At 35.0% G+C, this 18,559-nt stretch overlaps 1 protein-coding gene across 1 annotated transcript; it reads right to left on the reverse strand.

Moving 5' to 3' along the window:
- Window positions 1-1,275: 1,275 nt before the first annotated feature.
- LOC112736839 (anaerobic nitrite reductase-like) lies at window positions 1,276-14,744 on the reverse strand. The gene is made up of 4 exons (XM_025786471.3): window positions 14,571-14,744; window positions 13,802-13,916; window positions 2,116-2,232; window positions 1,276-1,652 (listed from the first exon to the last, which is right to left on the reverse strand). The coding sequence occupies exons 1-4, from the start codon at window positions 14,663-14,665 to the stop codon at window positions 1,524-1,526; spliced, it is 456 nt and encodes a 151-aa protein (XP_025642256.1). The 5' UTR covers window positions 14,666-14,744; the 3' UTR covers window positions 1,276-1,523.
- Window positions 14,745-18,559: the final 3,815 nt, after the last annotated feature.

An 18,559-nucleotide genomic window follows, 5' to 3' on the forward strand; every position in this document is an offset into this window, starting at 1 on the left:
AGTGTTTTAAACAAATTTGAAGTACTAATTCGAGTTAAATTTATTGTTTGTCCACGTCAACTTGTAGCAGCAAACTGTCAAGTTGGCACTTGACTACACACAGCAACAATGTTAAAACGACTGATAACATTTGGACTAATAGAGACTCGCGTTTTTAAGAGTGGGTGATGTATTTAGTCATTTTAAAAAGTGAAAGACTTAATTAAAATGAGTTAGAAATTTTAAGAACTATTTGAACCATGGAGAATGCTAGGTAAACAATGATAATTTTGAATAATATGAACAACCACCAATCACATCAAAATACACTACACTCTAATTTAATGCTACTAATTAAATTTAAGGTTAATTTACTTTTTTAACCCTATTAATTCACATTGTTAAAAAATATTGTTGGTTACCTATACTTTTCCTTGAACCATTATCTCTTAATTTATGTGTGTAAATTTTAAAAAAATATAGATACAAACTGTATTGATTTATGTATACAAAATTTTAATAAATATAAATATAAATTATATATTTTTATGTATAAAATATCTATAAATATGAATATAAATTATTGTTGATTAAATATTAGTCAAACATAATAATATTTATTAACCATATAATATTGTTCTATATTAAAATCATATCATATTACTACTTTCCAAAGTACCGCCCACCTAATCAGTTTTGAAAGCCAAGCAGGTTGAAGGAATAAGAACGATATATATATATATATATATTGTTCTCTCTTTTAATGGGGGGCTAAGTTTATATAATGACACACAAATAATATGGATTGAATTTACTGTCTTACAATATAATAATAATGGCTAAGATTGTAATTTCCATATCTTGAAGTCAAAATTTTGAATTCAAGTACTATAATTGCATTTAATTTCCTTTAATTTTGTTTTTAAGAAAATATAATTTCTTAGTTCTTGAGAGCTCTGATCTATTTCAAATCATTAATTAATTCTCAATCTTATATACAACAGTTTGAAATCTTTCTTTCAATAATTAATTAATATACTCTACACAAAAAATCTGATAGTAATTTTTTATAATATATTAAAAAATTATATTAGTTATATACTAAAATTATTAAATCAGTCATTAGAATAAATACATATTAAAAATAAATTAAATTATATATATATTAAAAATATATAATAATTAATTTTAGTGTAAAAATAATATTTTTTATATTAAATACTCCCAATGCACTAAGTGGGCTTCATCACCCTACTAAGTATTATAAATTTATAATAAACTCATAAGAAGGATGAGTTAGTTCCATAATATATATATATAATTTTATTATTTTATATAGTTTTGTAACAATAATAATTAATACGAAGCTCCTCCTAGTAAAGGGTGTATATTTGACCCAAGGAACAGTGTTATTACTTATTAGTAACACCTGACACAACATACATGATGATGAAACAAACAAACAAACACACACACTTGATGGATGCATCAATCTTATTGAAAATTTTGAGAAGGAAGGTACTAATCCATAAGCATATATATTACTACTTCATCTCAGCTTTGATAGCAGCAACAAGATGATCATAAGCTACTCCCCATGCATCACTCAATGCCGTTGACCAAATGCATGGTACCCCTTCTTTTATTGTCTCCAAAAGTGCCGCCTTTGCCAACTTTTTTATTTAATTAACAAAAATAAGTACATATATATGTCATAGCTTGCTCAAAAGTTCAAAGATTTAAAAGTTTGATCTAAAATTGAATTGAATATAATAAAAACAGTCAGATAGACAAAATACACCGCCAGAACTTGCCTTATTTAGTATTAATTAATTGTCGCAACAATTAATTAATGCTAAATAAGGCAAGTTATGACTGTTTTTGGTTGATTTTCTTTGGTTATTAAACATTTTTGATAATAAAATAATATATTTATAAAAAATTAAATTATTCTGTCAATTTTTATTATTTTATTAAAATTTTAATTAAATTTTTATATTTTTTATTGAGTATTAAATTTTGTAATTAAGTTTTTACGTGATAAAATATTATTATTTTTTTTTATATATACAAAAACTTCAAGAAATATTTTCTCAAATTTATTCTAATAATTTAACATCGAAATTGCATGTATACCGCAAAGTGTGCATGTGTGACACCCAATTTTAAATGAACAGCTCCCAAATGTTTTAAGTTTGATTCTCCCACATTGACTTTTCCAGTCTTTCGCAATTGAATAGCTGTTTCAGCAATCTGTAATATATACATCATAAAGTTTAAAAATATATATATTATAATTTGTGAGAGGCTTGTGAATTATGAATATAATCATATATATAGTTTAATTTTATCAAAATTTCTGATGAGTTTGGAAAACTCTAAATTAATATGTGTGATGACTAAACATTATTAAAATTAATTAATTGCAAAATTATTTGATCTGAATTTTTATTCAATACATTGATGATTATAATTTTGCTGCAGGTTTAATCATGGGCCGGAAATAAATGTATTGTGCTAAGCCCAATTTACACTCAGCCTTGGTTTTAATAACAAAAATAAATGTGGCTGTTTTAATATTACTTGGGCCCAAATAATTTTCTGATCTAAGCCCAAGTGGGTTACATGCTTTCCACTTGCTTTATGCATGTTCCAAATTTTATCAGGAAAGCAAATGTTATTAATGGGCCAAGATCAAATATTGTTGCTACCAAGCCCAATGTTGATGAATGTTTCCATGCCTTATTCGAATCCATGAAGCAAATGAAATGCCTAAATGCTTCCAACGGATTCCACTTCATTATTTTGAAGGATTTCAAATTTAATTAATACATTGGAAACATAAGAAAAAGAGAGAAGATTGATTTGATAGCTATTATGACACTACACGCTACTCAACAAAGGGAAGTGGGAAACTTGAATTAACTTTTACATTCTCTCTCTTTGTTCATTGATTATTGTTCAAACCCATTGAATATTTTCTCTTTCTTCTCTCTCACAACTCTTTCTCTCTTCGGTCTTTACTCAGAAAATATTGGCAGCCATGGAAGCAAAAGTAAGCTACCGAGATGAAGAGAAAGCAAGCCTAAAGACCATCACAATGATGGCAAGAAAACATACTAAAATAAAAATGAGCTGTGGCTAAGATATTCACCAAATGTGGTTAGATTTGGTGAGGTTATCTTGAGTCTTTCATGCTCAAAATGGAAGAAGAAGATTCGGCCAGCTGGAGGAGATTCTTGAAGCATGGCTTGTCTTCGATTCTGCTCAACCACCACAGGAAGTAGCTAGAGTGGCGAAGTGATGGTTGAAGGCAGAGATTGAAGCAGATGAAGTCATCATCATCATGAAGCATCAAGGGCCAGAATTCCATCTTGGAGAGCAAGCCAAGGATGGAGAGCTCGGATTGATGAAGGGTGATGATCAAGAAAGGACTAGAGGTAATTGCATGTTGGTTAATGCATGGTTATCTCTTCTCTCTCTATGTGGCCGAACCGGTTTTGTTGAAGGAAGAAGAAGTTGGTTCAGTTTTGGCTTCAATAAGTGGAGGCTCCCCTCTTCTATATTAAGGGTGGACAGCCACTGTTTGAAGCAAGGAGAGAAATTGAGAGTGCAAGGCACAGAGTTCTCAGAGCTACCTGAGCTAACAGTTTTCTCTTCTCCTTCAATGTATTCTGTTTAATATTTTTCTGTTTAATTTTGTCATGTCTTGAGTCTCATGGTAAAAGGCAAACAGTGAGGTTTGTAATGAAAAAGCCATAGAGCGGAAAAAGGCAGAGAGTGCAAAATTAAAAGAAAAAGCCATAGATGTCTTAGAGTTCCTTTGTACATCTGTGTTGTGTTTCATGATTCTGTGGGAATCCCCTTGTAAGTTGGGTTAGCACTTTACAAGTTGTAATCTGTTTGATTATAGTGAAATTCCATCATTGTTGTGATGGAGACTGGATGTAGGCTGCACTGCACTTAGCAGCCGAACCAGGATATATCTTGGTGTAATTTTCTTCCTCTCCTACTCCATTTCTGTTTTCTATTGCACAGGAGCAAAAACCGAAAATGTCTCGTGCCAAGTGACGAGACAAAATGAAAATGTCTCGTGGCTAGGGACGAGCTAAAAACAGAAAAGTCTCCTCTGAATCCAGCAAGTGTTAGCAAGCGAAAAAGGGGCTAAGATTCAACCCCCCTTCTCTTAGCCACTGAAACCATCAATTGGTATCAGAGCTTGGTCTCAAAGAGATCAAGCTTTGCAGCTTGGAGTAAAGATCCTCATGGCAGAAAACAGTGGCGCAAATGTGGTGTCTTATAATCTAACTGAAGGACAATCAAGCAACAGACCCCCTCTTTTCAATGGGAAAAACTATACCTATTGGAAGGAGAGGATGAAGATATTCGTACAAGCAGTGGATTACAGACTTTGGAAGATTATCCTCGAAGGGCCTAAATTTCCAACTACCACAAGTGCAGAAGGAGTTGTTTCTATCAAACCAGAAGCAAGATGGACCGAGGAAGATAGGAAGAAGGTGGAGTTAAATGCCAAGGCAATAAATCTGCTCAATTGTGCTATCAGCTTTGAGGAGTACCGACGGGTATCAAGATGCACAACGGCAAAGGAAATCTGGGACAAATTGCAAATCACCCATGAAGGAACCACCATTGTCAAGAAGACTCGGGCAGATATGCTAAACAGAGAATATGAAACGTTTGCAATGAAGGAAGGAGAGTCCATTGATGAACTCTTTGAACGTTTCAATGCTATCATTGTTGGCTTAGATGCTCTGGGAATTACACATTCTGATTCTGTGCTAGTGAGAAGAGTGTTGAGATGTCTCACAAAAGAGTGGGAGACTAAAGCTTTAATTATTTCTGAGAGTAGTAGCCTAGACTCCATAACACTTGATGATTTGAGAGGAAATCTTCTTGCTTTTGAAAATACCTATTTGAAAAAAGATACAAAAAAGAAAGGAATTGCATTTTCTTCTGTGACTAACCCCCTGGATGATGAATCCAGTGATAACTCTTCTGAAAATGAGTTTGTTTTATTTGCAAAAAAATTCAGGAAAATGGCTAAGCTCAGAGGCAAAGGCAGCAGCACAAGGAAAGTGAAGAAAGACCTCAGCAAGGTAACTTGCTACAATTGCAAGGAAATTGGGCATTTCAAATCTGATTGTCCCAAGCTGAAGAAGGAGGAAAAGCCAAAAAGAGGAAAGAAGAAAGGACTGATGGCCACATGGGAAGACTTGGAGAATGATTCTGATGATGATGATGAAGAAACCGAGACCAAGTCACAAACATGTCTCATGGCAGACCACATAGATCAGGTAGTCTTTCATAACCCTAACACTGAAGATCTCCATCTTATGATAGACCACCTTTCTGAAAAAATAAGATGTTTTCTGCTGGAAAATCAAGAACTTGAACAGCAAATTACCATTCTTAAGGCCGAAAACAGTTTTCTAAAAGAAAAAGTGAGAGAGGCCGAAACTGCTTGTGATCTTGTTGAAGAAAATAAGCAGTTAAGAGCCCAAGTTAGGAGCTGTGAAAGTAACCATTGTGTTCTTGCATATGTGGACTGTTTTAAACAAAATGAAGAGTTGCTTAAAAAGGTTAAAAGACTTGAGGAAGACTTAGCCAAATTTACACAAAGTTCTGAAAGTTTAAATCACATCTTGGCTAGTCAAAAACCTCTTTATGATAAGGCTGGGTTGGGGTTTCATAAATCTGAAAATTCACATTTTGAAAATATTGCTTCATCTTCTAATGACATAAGATTTCAAGATCCCACCTACTTTAACAAAAAGGCAACTCCAAGATTTTGTAGACTATGCAATCGGAATGGACACTTTCCCATTCAATGCTTTTTCGGTGAAAGAATGGTTGGTAACAAGGTTTATAAAATTGTTTTTGATTACAATGGCTTAGGACATAGAAGATGGTTTAACGTAAAAGGATCCAAAAAGATTTGGATACCTAAGGTTACTTAAGCATTGTTTTGTAGGTGTGCCTAGCATCCCAAAGGAAAGAAAATGTGTGGTATATGGACAGCGGATGCTCTAGGCATATGACCGGAAAGGCAACCTTCTTCATAAAGCTTGATGACTATGATGGAGGACTTGTCACTTTCGGTGATGATGCAAAAGGAAAAATTGTGGCTGTTGGGAAAGTTGGTAAAAACTTTTCTTCTTGTATAAATGATGTTCTCCTTGTACATGGCTTGAAACATAATTTGCTTAGTGTTAGTCAACTTTGTGATTTGGGTTTTGAAGTTATTTTTAAGAAATCTGTTTGTTTAGTTGTGTGTGAAAAAACTGGGAATGTTCTTTTTGAAGCTAAAAGATGCAACAATGTGTATGGATTAACTCTTGAGGATTTAAAGGAACAAAATGTAACATGCTTCACATCTTTTGAATCTGAAAAATGGCTTTGGCATAGAAAGTTGGGACATGCTAGCATGTATCAAATCTCTAAGCTAGTTAAAAGAAATTTGGTTAGAGGGATTCCAAACATCAAGTTTGATAAGGATCTTACTTGTGACGCTTGTCAATTGGGCAAACAAGTAAAATCCTCTTTTAAATCAAAAGATGGAATATCAACCAAACGGCCATTGGAAATGTTACATATTGATCTTTTTGGTCCTACTAGAACTCAAAGTTTAGGAGGTAAACATTATGGTCTTGTGGTGGTAGATGATTACTCTAGATTTGGTTGGGTACTTTTCCTTGCTCATAAGAATGATGCTTTTCATGCTTTTTCCACCCTTTGTAAGAAAATTCAAAATGAAAAGGATTTGAAAATTGCCCATTTAAGAAGTGATCATGGAAGAGAATTTGAAAATCAAGATTTTGAAAAATTCTGTGATGACTTAGGGATTTCTCATAACTTTTCATGTCCTAGAACCCCCCAACAAAATGGGGTAGTTGAAAGAAGGAATAGAAGCCTTCAAGAAATGACTAGGGCTATGTTATGTGAGAGTGAAATTCCTAAATTCCTATGGGCTGAGGCTGTGAACACAGCATGTTATATTTTGAATAGAACAATCATTAGAAAAGGGTTAAAGAAAACACCTTATGAGTTATGGAAAGGAACCCCTCCAAATCTTAAGTACTTTCATATTTTTGGATGCAAATGCTTTGTGCTTAATAATAAAGAAAACCTTGGAAAATTTGATCCAAAATCATATGAAGGAATGTTTGTTGGATATTCCACCACAAGCAAGGCCTATAGAGTTTATCTCAAGGAGCATAGGACAATAGAGGAATCCATACATGTTACTTTTTGTGATTCTAACTTAGTTCCCAGTATTGTGAAGGATATTGATTCAGATTGTGAAGAGGCTGCAACAAGTAAAGAAAATCCCAAATCTGTACAAAATGAAGAATCTGTCAGCCCGGTTTTATCTCGTCAGATTGTAGGAGAAACTTCCAATTTATCTCCTGAGCAGACACGAGAAACTGAAACAGTGAGACCACCAGAAGTTCATCAAAGTTCAACACCTGGCCGAAAACCTAGAGAATGGAAGTCTATGAGGGGTTATCCTCATGACTTCATCATTGGTGATCCCTCTCATGGTGTAACAACAAGATCCTCCACCAAAAGGCAAACCGAACCTAGCAACTTAGCTCTCTTGTCACAAATGGAGCCCAACAATGTCAAACAAGCTCTTGAAGATCCATCATGGGTCAAAGCCATGCAAGAGGAGCTAGCTCAATTTGACAAGAATGAGGTTTGGACATTAGTACCTTATTCGGATGGTATGAAGGTAACGGGTACTAAGTGGGTCTTTAAAAATAAACTTGGTGAGGATGGACAAGTTGTTCGTAACAAGGCTAGATTAGTGGCCCAAGGTTACGATCAAGAAGAGGGTATAGATTTTGATGAGTCTTTTGCTCCGGTAGCTAGAATGGAAGCAATTCGGTTGCTTCTTGCCTATGCCGCCCATAAAGGTTTCAAAATGTTTCAAATGGATGTTAAGTGTGCTTTCCTTAATGGCTTTATTGATAGAGAAGTGTATGTGGCACAACCCCCCGGTTTTGAACATAAAGAGTTTCCAAATCATGTTCTTAAATTATCTAAGGCTCTTTATGGGCTTAGACAAGCTCCAAGAGCTTGGTATGAAAGGCTTAGTGCCTTCTTGTTGGAAAATCAATTTCAAAGGGGTACCACCGACACTACTTTATTTATTAAAGCATCTAATGATGACATACTTCTTGTTCAAGTTTATGTTGATGACATTGTATTTGGATCGGCCAACATTTCCTTGTGTGAAGAGTTTGGAAAACTCATGACTAGTGAGTTTGAAATGAGTTTAATGGGAGAGCTTACCTTCTTTCTTGGCCTCCAAATTAAACAAACTCCTAGTGGTACTTTTATTTACCAAGGAAAGTATGCAAAAGAACTTATCAAAAAGTTTGGCCTAGAAAATTCCAAAGCAATGAGTACACCAATGCATCCCAACACAAAACTTGAAAAGGATGATGATGGTCAAGATGTGGATGAAACAAGGTATAGAGGAATGATAGGTTCACTCATGTACCTTACCTCCTCTAGACCAGATATTGTTCAAAGTGTGGGTGTATGTTCAAGATTTCAATCTCACCCAAAAGAATCCCATCTTACGGCTGTTAAACGCATCATTAGATACATTAAGGGAACTTGTGATTATGGCTTGTGGTATCCTAAATCTGATGAATTTTGTGCAGTAGGGTTTTGTGATGCAGATTATGCGGGAGATAGAGTGGATAGAAGAAGCACGTCAGGCATGTGTTGCTTCCTTGGAAGCTCTCTCAACATGTGGTCAAGCAAGAAACAAGCCACAGTGGCTTTATCCACCGCTGAAGCAGAATATATTTCCGCATCTGCATGTTGCACTCAATTAATTTGGTTAAAAACACAATTGGAAGATTACAAATTAAAAATCAATAGTATACCCCTATTTTGTGATAATATGAGTGCAATAAATATTTCAAAAAATCCTGTTTTGCACTCAAGAACTAAGCACATTGAGATAAAATATCATTTTATTAGGGAACATGTGCAAAAGGGTACTATTGATATTCAATTTGTAAAATCAGAAGACCAAATTGCTGATATTTTTACAAAACCCCTCTGTGAAGACAGATTCTGCACCTTGAGAAAAAGATTGGGAATGTTTGATTTAAGTTTTATTGAAAATTTGTGAATATTTGATTCTGTTCAGTTTTGTCTCGTAGGTTTGGACGAGATAAAAAACGCAAGCTTGATGGAGGAGCTCTGTTCAGGGGGAGGCAACACAAATTTAAATTCTTCTGGGCCCCACCTAATAAATTCTGACCCCACCATGGCAGTTTAGTTAGTTATTCCTTCCTTGAAAAAATAAAATCACAAAATTTTTTAGATTGTCTTTTCAAATCTAGTTGGAAGATACATGTTGTCAAATCATATCTTCTCCTTCCAACTAAATCCCTTGATTCAAGGAAAAACTCCCTCTTTATCACTTTTTGAAACTCCCATTTGGATAATAACCGTGCCATTATGGTCATTAACCTCCCATCATCTCTCTCCAATCCTCATTTATTGCACCTCTAACCTCCTTCCATCCTCCTCTCATTCGGCCATCACCCCTTCATATTCTACCCCTCATTCATCCACCATGAAAAAGAAAACCGCTGTTAGGCGAAGTAGCCGAACCCCCATTCCAAAAAACCCACCTTTCTCATCACCTCCAACCCATACACATATCCATCTCCATTCTACCTCATCCTCTTCTCAGTCACCACCCTCCAAGAAAACCGAAACCATGCGCCGAAAGGTTATTGCTCAGAAAACTTCAGGGAGAGGCAAGACAGGGAAGAACAAGCAACCAAGTGTTGAAGAAGATGAAGAAACATCACATACTACTCCACCTCCATCACCACCAAAAAGAACTACCCCTCATACAAAAAGCTCCCAAAAGAAACAGAAAACCTTTGCTCTGCATGACACAAGCGAACCCCCCAATCTGGAATCTCTAGAGTTCAAAAACAAATTCCACAAAACTCATTCACATTTTGATCCTTCTCGCTTCCACTCATGTGCATTCTATGAATTTCACAAAGATGTTCTTCTGCAGCGCAATCTCTGCCCCTCTTACTTGGTGAACCTTCCAAATCTTGCCACCAAAGGAATGAACTTTTCATCTCTGTTTGATGCTCTGAAATGGACTCCTCTGACTCACATTCAGAAATTGGTATACCCGGGGCTGGTCCGGGAATTTTATGCAAACATGCGCCTGATTGGTGGGTCAATCCACTCTTATGTCAAGCGTGTTTACATAACCCTCACTCCTCAAACCATTGGTGCTGCCCTTGGGTATGAAGATGAGGGACCAAAGGTTTATATGGTTGATAAATGGGATGATCAAGTGGGAGTTACTCAACAAACTGTAATGCAACACATCTGTGCCAACCTGTCCGGGCTTGATGGATTAATCCCAACTCACAAATCCCTCGACCCAGAGAACTCTCTGTTACACCGTATCATCACTCATATCATCACTCCTCAAAGTGGTTCTCATCATAGAGTAACAGTTTCTGACTCTATCATCCTCTTTGCTCTTATTACTTCCACTCCAATTTCATTTGCTTATATTATGACACGTCATATGTGGGAAGCAGTAAGAAGCACAAAAAAGGCTAATCTTCCTTATGGCATGTTTCTTACATGTATATTTGAATATTTTAAGGTTGATTTGTCTAATGAATCTGTTGAGAACAAAGTGTCACAGATTAAAGGAGGAGGAGTTTCGAACAAGAAAAGCAAGAAATCTGTTGCCTCCGAACCCTCTCTAAGCGATTTGGAAAGCCACCCTGAACCCTCAAAGGTGTCGGCATCCATCAGGGAGACTCTCAGTGAATTCCGCAATATGTCCAAATTAATGCTTAAGTCAAGCAAGGCTGCCCGGAAACTGGCGTATGCAAATGAGAAAGCCTGGAGGAAGTGCTATGAAAGGGTCGGTTTCATGATTCAAACCTTTGATGATGAAATGGGAACAGGAGATTCTGAAGATGATTCTGGTTCTGAGTTCAATGTTTCTGATGATTAGTGACTATTCCTCTACTTTTATTTGATATTGGCAACAATAGGCTCAATCCTTCTTTTGTTTTTTTGTAAAGGCATGACTTGATACTCCCTGCCGTATGATACTCTGAACAATTACTGCTTTGTTATAAATATTATGTATTGCTCATGTCTCTTGTTGCAGGTTTTTATGCCCCTTGATGCCAAAAGGGGGAGGAAATTTAGATTCCAAAATTGAAATTGGAATAAAACAGGGGCTGGAAAAACAGGGGACAAGGGTTGAAATTTTCAAATTGAAAATTCATGACTATCCTTGTTCAAAGAATGCATTTGTTCTATTATGATCCTTGATATATGAACTGCATTTGATGTTTGATTTATGGTGATGCCTGGCTAATGGTTCATATTTGACAAACTTGTTGGTTTGAAAATTTATTTTTGGCAGTTCCTTTAAACTGTGTTATCTAACATCTGCCATGCTTTGATGTGCTATTATGTGTTTCAAAAATATTTTCCTTATTTTGAATGACATTGCTCTGATATCTGGACTGGAAAATATTTGGAAATTTTCTGAACAACACTGGTTTGTGTTCTGTTGATATGTGTAAGTTTGAGCAGAAAATCAAATTATTGATAACAAATGAGTTTTGATTATCATCCAACTCTGCTCATAAATCAAGCATTTAGCATCATGTAATAAATATGCTAAATAACATTGTTATTTGAAGCTTGATTAAAATTGTTACAGGTTAATGCTTCCCTTGGTAAAAACAGCATATATTAAGGGGGAGCAATGTGACAATTTGAAAGGGGGAGAAATACAAATTTAAAGGGAGTACTCTTACTCAATTTTAAATTTCTTTCCATTTCAATTTTAATATTGTTTGTCATCAAGGGGGAGATTGATGAGTTTGGAAAACTCTAAATTAATATGTGTGATGACTAAACATTATTAAAATTAATTAATTGCAAAATTATTTGATCTGAATTTTTATTCAATACATTGATGATTATAATTTTGCTGCAGGTTTAATCATGGGCCGGAAATAAATGTATTGTGCTAAGCCCAATTTACACTCAGCCTTGGTTTTAATAACAAAAATAAATGTGGCTGTTTTAATATTACTTGGGCCCAAATAATTTTCTGATCTAAGCCCAAGTGGGTTACATGCTTTCCACTTGCTTTATGCATGTTCCAAATTTTATCAGGAAAGCAAATGTTATTAATGGGCCAAGATCAAATATTGTTGCTACCAAGCCCAATGTTGATGAATGTTTCCATGCCTTATTCGAATCCATGAAGCAAATGAAATGCCTAAATGCTTCCAACGGATTCCACTTCATTATTTTGAAGGATTTCAAATTTAATTAATACATTGGAAACATAAGAAAAAGAGAGAAGATTGATTTGATAGCTATTATGACACTACACGCTACTCAACAAAGGGAAGTGGGAAACTTGAATTAACTTTTACATTCTCTCTCTTTGTTCATTGATTATTGTTCAAACCCATTGAATATTTTCTCTTTCTTCTCTCTCACAACTCTTTCTCTCTTCGGTCTTTACTCAGAAAATATTGGCAGCCATGGAAGCAAAAGTAAGCTACCGAGATGAAGAGAAAGCAAGCCTAAAGACCATCACAATGATGGCAAGAAAACATACTAAAATAAAAATGAGCTGTGGCTAAGATATTCACCAAATGTGGTTAGATTTGGTGAGGTTATCTTGAGTCTTTCATGCTCAAAATGGAAGAAGAAGATTCGGCCAGCTGGAGGAGATTCTTGAAGCATGGCTTGTCTTCGATTCTGCTCAACCACCACAGGAAGTAGCTAGAGTGGCGAAGTGATGGTTGAAGGCAGAGATTGAAGCAGATGAAGTCATCATCATCATGAAGCATCAAGGGCCAGAATTCCATCTTGGAGAGCAAGCCAAGGATGGAGAGCTCGGATTGATGAAGGGTGATGATCAAGAAAGGACTAGAGGTAATTGCATGTTGGTTAATGCATGGTTATCTCTTCTCTCTCTATGTGGCCGAACCGGTTTTGTTGAAGGAAGAAGAAGTTGGTTCAGTTTTGGCTTCAATAAGTGGAGGCTCCCCTCTTCTATATTAAGGGTGGACAGCCACTGTTTGAAGCAAGGAGAAAAATTGAGAGTGCAAGGCACAGAGTTCTCAGAGCTACCTGAGCTAACAGTTTTCTCTTCTCCTTCAATGTATTCTGTTTAATATTTTTCTGTTTAATTTTGTCATGTCTTGAGTCTCATGGTAAAAGGCAAACAGTGAGGTTTGTAATGAAAAAGCCATAGAGCGGAAAAAGGCAGAGAGTGCAAAATTAAAAGAAAAAGCCATAGATGTCTTAGAGTTCCTTTGTACATCTGTGTTGTGTTTCATGATTCTGTGGGAATCCCCTTGTAAGTTGGGTTAGCACTTTACAAGTTGTAATCTGTTTGATTATAGTGAAATTCCATCATTGTTGTGATGGAGACTGGATGTAGGCTGCACTGCACTTAGCAGCCGAACCAGGATATATCTTGGTGTAATTTTCTTCCTCTCCTACTCCATTTCTGTTTTCTATTGCACAGGAGCAAAAACCGAAAATGTCTCGTGCCAAGTGACGAGACAAAATGAAAATGTCTCGTGGCTAGGGACGAGCTAAAAACAGAAAAGTCTCCTCTGAATCCAGCAAGTGTTAGCAAGCGAAAAAGGGGCTAAGATTCAACCCCCCCTTCTCTTAGCCACTGAAACCATCAATTTCATATATTATAATTATTTATCCAAATTAAGTTGAAGTATACCATGACAAATACAAGAGTAGCATGTGTCTTGAGCTTGGGGTTTTGGTCCAAAGGAACACTTGAATCTTTCAAATATGAGAACAATGCCGTTGCTTCTGGTGCAGCACTGAATATTCTACGTAGTTTGATGCAGATATGGAATCGTGATTTCAGATTAGTTGTTGGGGGAAAAAAGAACATTATGCATGTCATGCATGTAGCAATAAGCAAGCTCGAGAAAATTAAATAAGAAAAGAAAGTAAATTCTTGAAGTATCTAATGTATTAGTGAATACATAACTTTTAAACATTTTTTTTTTCTGTTTTTGATTGTTTAAGGTAGTTTATTTACTGAAATTTAGTATTGTATTTGATGGTCAGAGATTAAAATTAAAATATCAATTTTTAGATACTAAAATTTTAATCTTTTTAATACTTTTATAAAATAAGAACATAGATTTTCGAAGACGTAGATCGAAACTTTAATAATATTTTAAAAAAATATTTTTATTTAATTTTTTAAATATTAAATTTATTATTTAATTTTTATATTTATTTTAAATTAAATATAATACTAAGATATAACTCAATCCAATATATTTTATACTAAATACAATATAAATTATAAAGACTTAATTTAATTTCTGTTTCTTAATTTCAATTTTTTAGTTTTAATCTCCTTTTTAAATGCAGTTCAATTTTTTTTTTTTTTTTTTTGAGAAAACTTGTTAACAGAATCTTAAGAAAACTGAAAACATGTAGGAATTATTAAATGGCTTAATTATAATTACTTCAAGAAAAATTTGAGGCCGTGGTCTGCGGAATCGTTCTTGAGCATATCCCATGAGTTGACAATGAGGGATTCTTGCTGTGCAGTGAGTGCCATGATTGCTAAGTTCTAAGGAGATGAAATGTGAGAAATAATTAATTGAAGTGGATGAGAAACCCTAAATGCATGGTGTAGAAAAGCTAAAGTATTTATAGAGCCCTTCTTGCATGCAAATCAAGCTTTAATTTGGTTTTCTATGATTTGTTTTTACATTTTGTTTTAATTATTAATGTTGCTATCAACGCAACATACCAGGTGCCTAAATTAAAAACAAGGTGCTGCATTTTATTTATTTATAATAATACACAATAAAATTATTGACACGTTATTTTTATTTTTTTTTCTTTCTCTGAAATGTAACCTTTCTTAATTAAATGCACAGCCTTCATGTTCATAATTACTTCTTTTTGTAGATTTTATTAGTTATTTTTGCTTTATATGAAGTCAATGAATGTTATAAGAAGGTATACTTTTTTTTTATTCCGATAATTCCATTCATGAAATGAAAGAAATATATAGGTGTTTATATATGGGACAAACAAAAAAATGAGTGATTTCGATTCCAATGTTCTACTATAAAGGTAATATTATATAATAATCTAATAAAAGAAATAAAAGGAAGTAAAGTGTTCATCAATTAAGAATTGATGATTTGTTGAAGCTCCTTTTGCAGTTTCAAAATCAACGTCATTATCTCTTTCACACTAGTTGATACATTATTAAAGATGAATCTGTTCCTAGCCTTCCATAAGGACCAGCTCAAAATCACCATAATCATCCTTTGAGAGAAGCTATTGGGTTAGGTACGCAAGATCCCATTCTCAAGTTCCACTCAACATAGAAATCAGAGTCTTCGATGTCCCTTCTAACAGTCGGTAAGTCCATTTTTGACCAAATCTCCTTTGATTTCTCACAATGGAAGATGTAATGATTGATTATTTCTAGGAATTGTAAGTATCTTCGGCAAGTGAGTTGAATCAATGAGATGCGATCATGAAGCTTTTGTAGAACTGGAAGCTTTTCATGGAAGTCCCTCCAAAAAAAATCTTAATCTTCGCTGGAATTTTCAGCTTCCACAGTTCTCGCCACAAATTTCGTTGTTTCATAATCTTTGGGTAAAATTCAATGGGAGGATGCGAGAACCCATAAATTACACGATACCCAATATTTACTTCATGCAAATCACTTTTATTAAGGGCCCAATAAATTTTATCTTCTCGCCACAAATTTCGTTGTTTCATAATCTCTGAGTAAAATTCAATGGGAGGGTGCGAGAACCCATAAATTACATGATACCCAATACTTACTTCCTACAAATCACTTTTATTAAGGGCCCAATAAATTTTATCTTCTCTACCCCCTAATTGTTGTTGCTAGCACACGCTGACTAGTACCCTCAGAAAAAATGCTTCTAATTAGAGGTTGATTCCACAGACCATTAGAAAGTATTAAGTCTTTGACCGTCAATAGCGGTTGATTTTGCAGATTGAAAGCTTCAGATGGAGGGACAACACAAAGATGTGAAGGAGCATGCCAAGGATCGCTGAAGATTCGTATATTGGACCCATCACTAACTCGCGAAACCAGCCCCTTTTCAACAATCTTACGCCGCCTTTCCAATATGCTACGCCACCCCCACGAAGGTACTACTCCGATCTCTGCATTCATTATAGATCCGTATCGAAAATATTTACTTTTGAGGAATCTAAATAAGAGCGATTGTGGCTGAGAGACAACTTTTCAACATTGTTTTGCTAACAGCGCCCATTCTGAACCCCTAGGTTCTTAAAACCTAGTCCACTTTCCAATTTTGGTCTTGTCATAGTATCCCAACTAACCCGTGCCATTTTTTGTTCTATACATTTTTGACCCCACTAAAATTAGGAGATTATGTTGTGAATTTCCCTAATTAAAGTGACAGGAAGATGGAAACATGATCATGAATAAATTGTGATAGCCTCCCCAACAGCTTTGATTAGAACATGCCTGCCTACAGAGGAGAGAAGTTTCCTTTTTCACCTTTGAACTCGCTTCCTCACCTTGTCCTTGATTTCTTCGAAGGTGGCCTTTTTTAATTTTTGGACTGTAGATGGAAGATTCGAATATTTATCCTGTGCACCAATATGAGTAATTTTCAATTTTCGAGCCAGTAGTAATTGAGCAGTAGGAGGAGTATTATTACTAAAAAATAGAGTTGATTTATGCAAATTAACTTTTTGGCCACTAAGCCCCTCGTATGATTGAAGAAGACTTCTAATATGTTCACAACTGTTTTCTGACGCTTTGCAAAAAAAGATTGAGTCATCCGCAAACAATAAATGATTAACAGTAGGACATCTTCGATTGATCTGAATACCTTCAATGAGACCGTTTTGCTCTGTCTTATTTAGCAAAATGGATAATCCTTCTGCACAAAAAAAAAAAAAAGATAGGGAGGTAGAGGATCTCCTTGACGGATATCTCTATTTGGTTTAAAAAACCAAAAGGTTGTCATTCAACAACGACATAGTAAGAAACTGTAGTCACCACCTCCTATATCCAACCAATCCACCTAGATTCAAATATCAGTTTCTTCAAAATAAACCAAAGAAAATGCCACTCAACACGATAATAGATTTTGCTCATATCCAATTTAACAGCCCTTTCAGTCGATATGCCCCTCTTCTTTGTCTTTAGATAGTGCATACTTTCATGAGCGATTAGGACATTGTCTGAAACCAATCTACCCTTAATAAAGGCACTCTGATTAGGGCTGATCAGCGAAGTCATTAATTTCTGTAGCAGATGGACTAGTACTTTAGAAATAATCTTATATACAACTGAGGAAAGGCTGATGGGTCTAACTTGTGTCATATCCTTTGCATAAGGAATTTTGAGAATAAGACATATTTGTGTATAATTGAAACTCTTGAGTAGTCTATTACTAACAAAAAAATTGCGGACAGCCTTAAAAACATCTTCTCCTACTAAACTCTAATAGAATTGAAAGAATTTAGTCGTAAATCCATCATCACCAGGGGTACTCTGGGGTGAATACTAAAGACAACACGTTTTACCTCATTAAAATTGATCAATCTAGTTAATTTTCTGTTCATGGTTGCTGAAACTTTGGTTTTAAAATCTTCGAATGCATGTGTCGAATTAGCTTGGTCAATCGATTTGAAGATATTCTTGAAGTATCTTTCAGCTATTTGTGCAATTTTCTCACCGGTGATAGCATACCTAGCATCATTCTTTTCCAGTTTCGAATATATTTTATTTATCTGAATTCTGGATTGGAATGATTGGTGAAAAAACTTGTATTTCTATTCTCTTTTTTTAGCCACTTTACCCAAGATTTCTCCTTCTAATACATTTTCTCCCTAAATTAAAGTAAATACCTCAAGTTTATGACTTCAATTTGTTCTCCCCTGTAATACTCTCCTCTCTGAGAATTTCAAGTTGAGATATGAGTTCATCAACGTCCTTCTTCGAATTAAATTTGTTCTATTGCTGCCATTGAACAATACGGTGCCTACAATGCTTTAATTTTTGAGCCAAAACAAACATTGCTTAGCCATCCACCCATTCCTTCCAAACTTTAGTCATAATTACTCGAATTTCTATTAAATCACACCACCTCTCGTAAAACTTAAACTTTCGTTTAGATTTTTTCATGGCCGGATTTGTATCAAGGAGGATAGGCGCATGGTCTGAACCATTTTCTGCGAGCCGAGACCGCGAGGCTGACGAAAAACAATCCACTCACCGTTTGCAAGTGCACAGTCAAGCCGCTTGATCTGATCCTGTCCTCGTCGCCTATTAGTCTATGTGAACCTTCTTCCAATCATATCCAAGTCCTTTAGTGTACCACCATCAATAAAATTCACAAATTCATAAATAGATAAAGCTGATTTTAAGCCCCTCCTTTTCATCCAAGTTCACTATAGCATTGAAACCACCTAGGGATGT

This window comes from Arachis hypogaea, chromosome 13 (assembly GCF_003086295.3).
Source record: "Arachis hypogaea cultivar Tifrunner chromosome 13, arahy.Tifrunner.gnm2.J5K5, whole genome shotgun sequence".
NCBI lineage: Eukaryota > Viridiplantae > Streptophyta > Magnoliopsida > Fabales > Fabaceae > Arachis > Arachis hypogaea.

What these genes read in the sequence shown, in the direction of transcription:
- LOC112736839 (XM_025786471.3), bottom strand. Translation starts at nt 14,665, where the DNA reads ATGGCACTCACTGCACAGCAAGAATCCCTCATTGTCAACTCATGGGAT. An exon ending in GGCCTCAAATTTTTCTTGAA is followed by an intron (nt 13,917 to 14,570) that starts GTAATTATAATT and finishes CAAACTACGTAG; the next exon opens with AATATTCAGTGCTGCACCAG. An exon ending in CTACTCTTGTATTTGTCATG is followed by an intron (nt 2,233 to 13,801) that starts GTATACTTCAAC and finishes TATATATTACAG; the next exon opens with ATTGCTGAAACAGCTATTCA.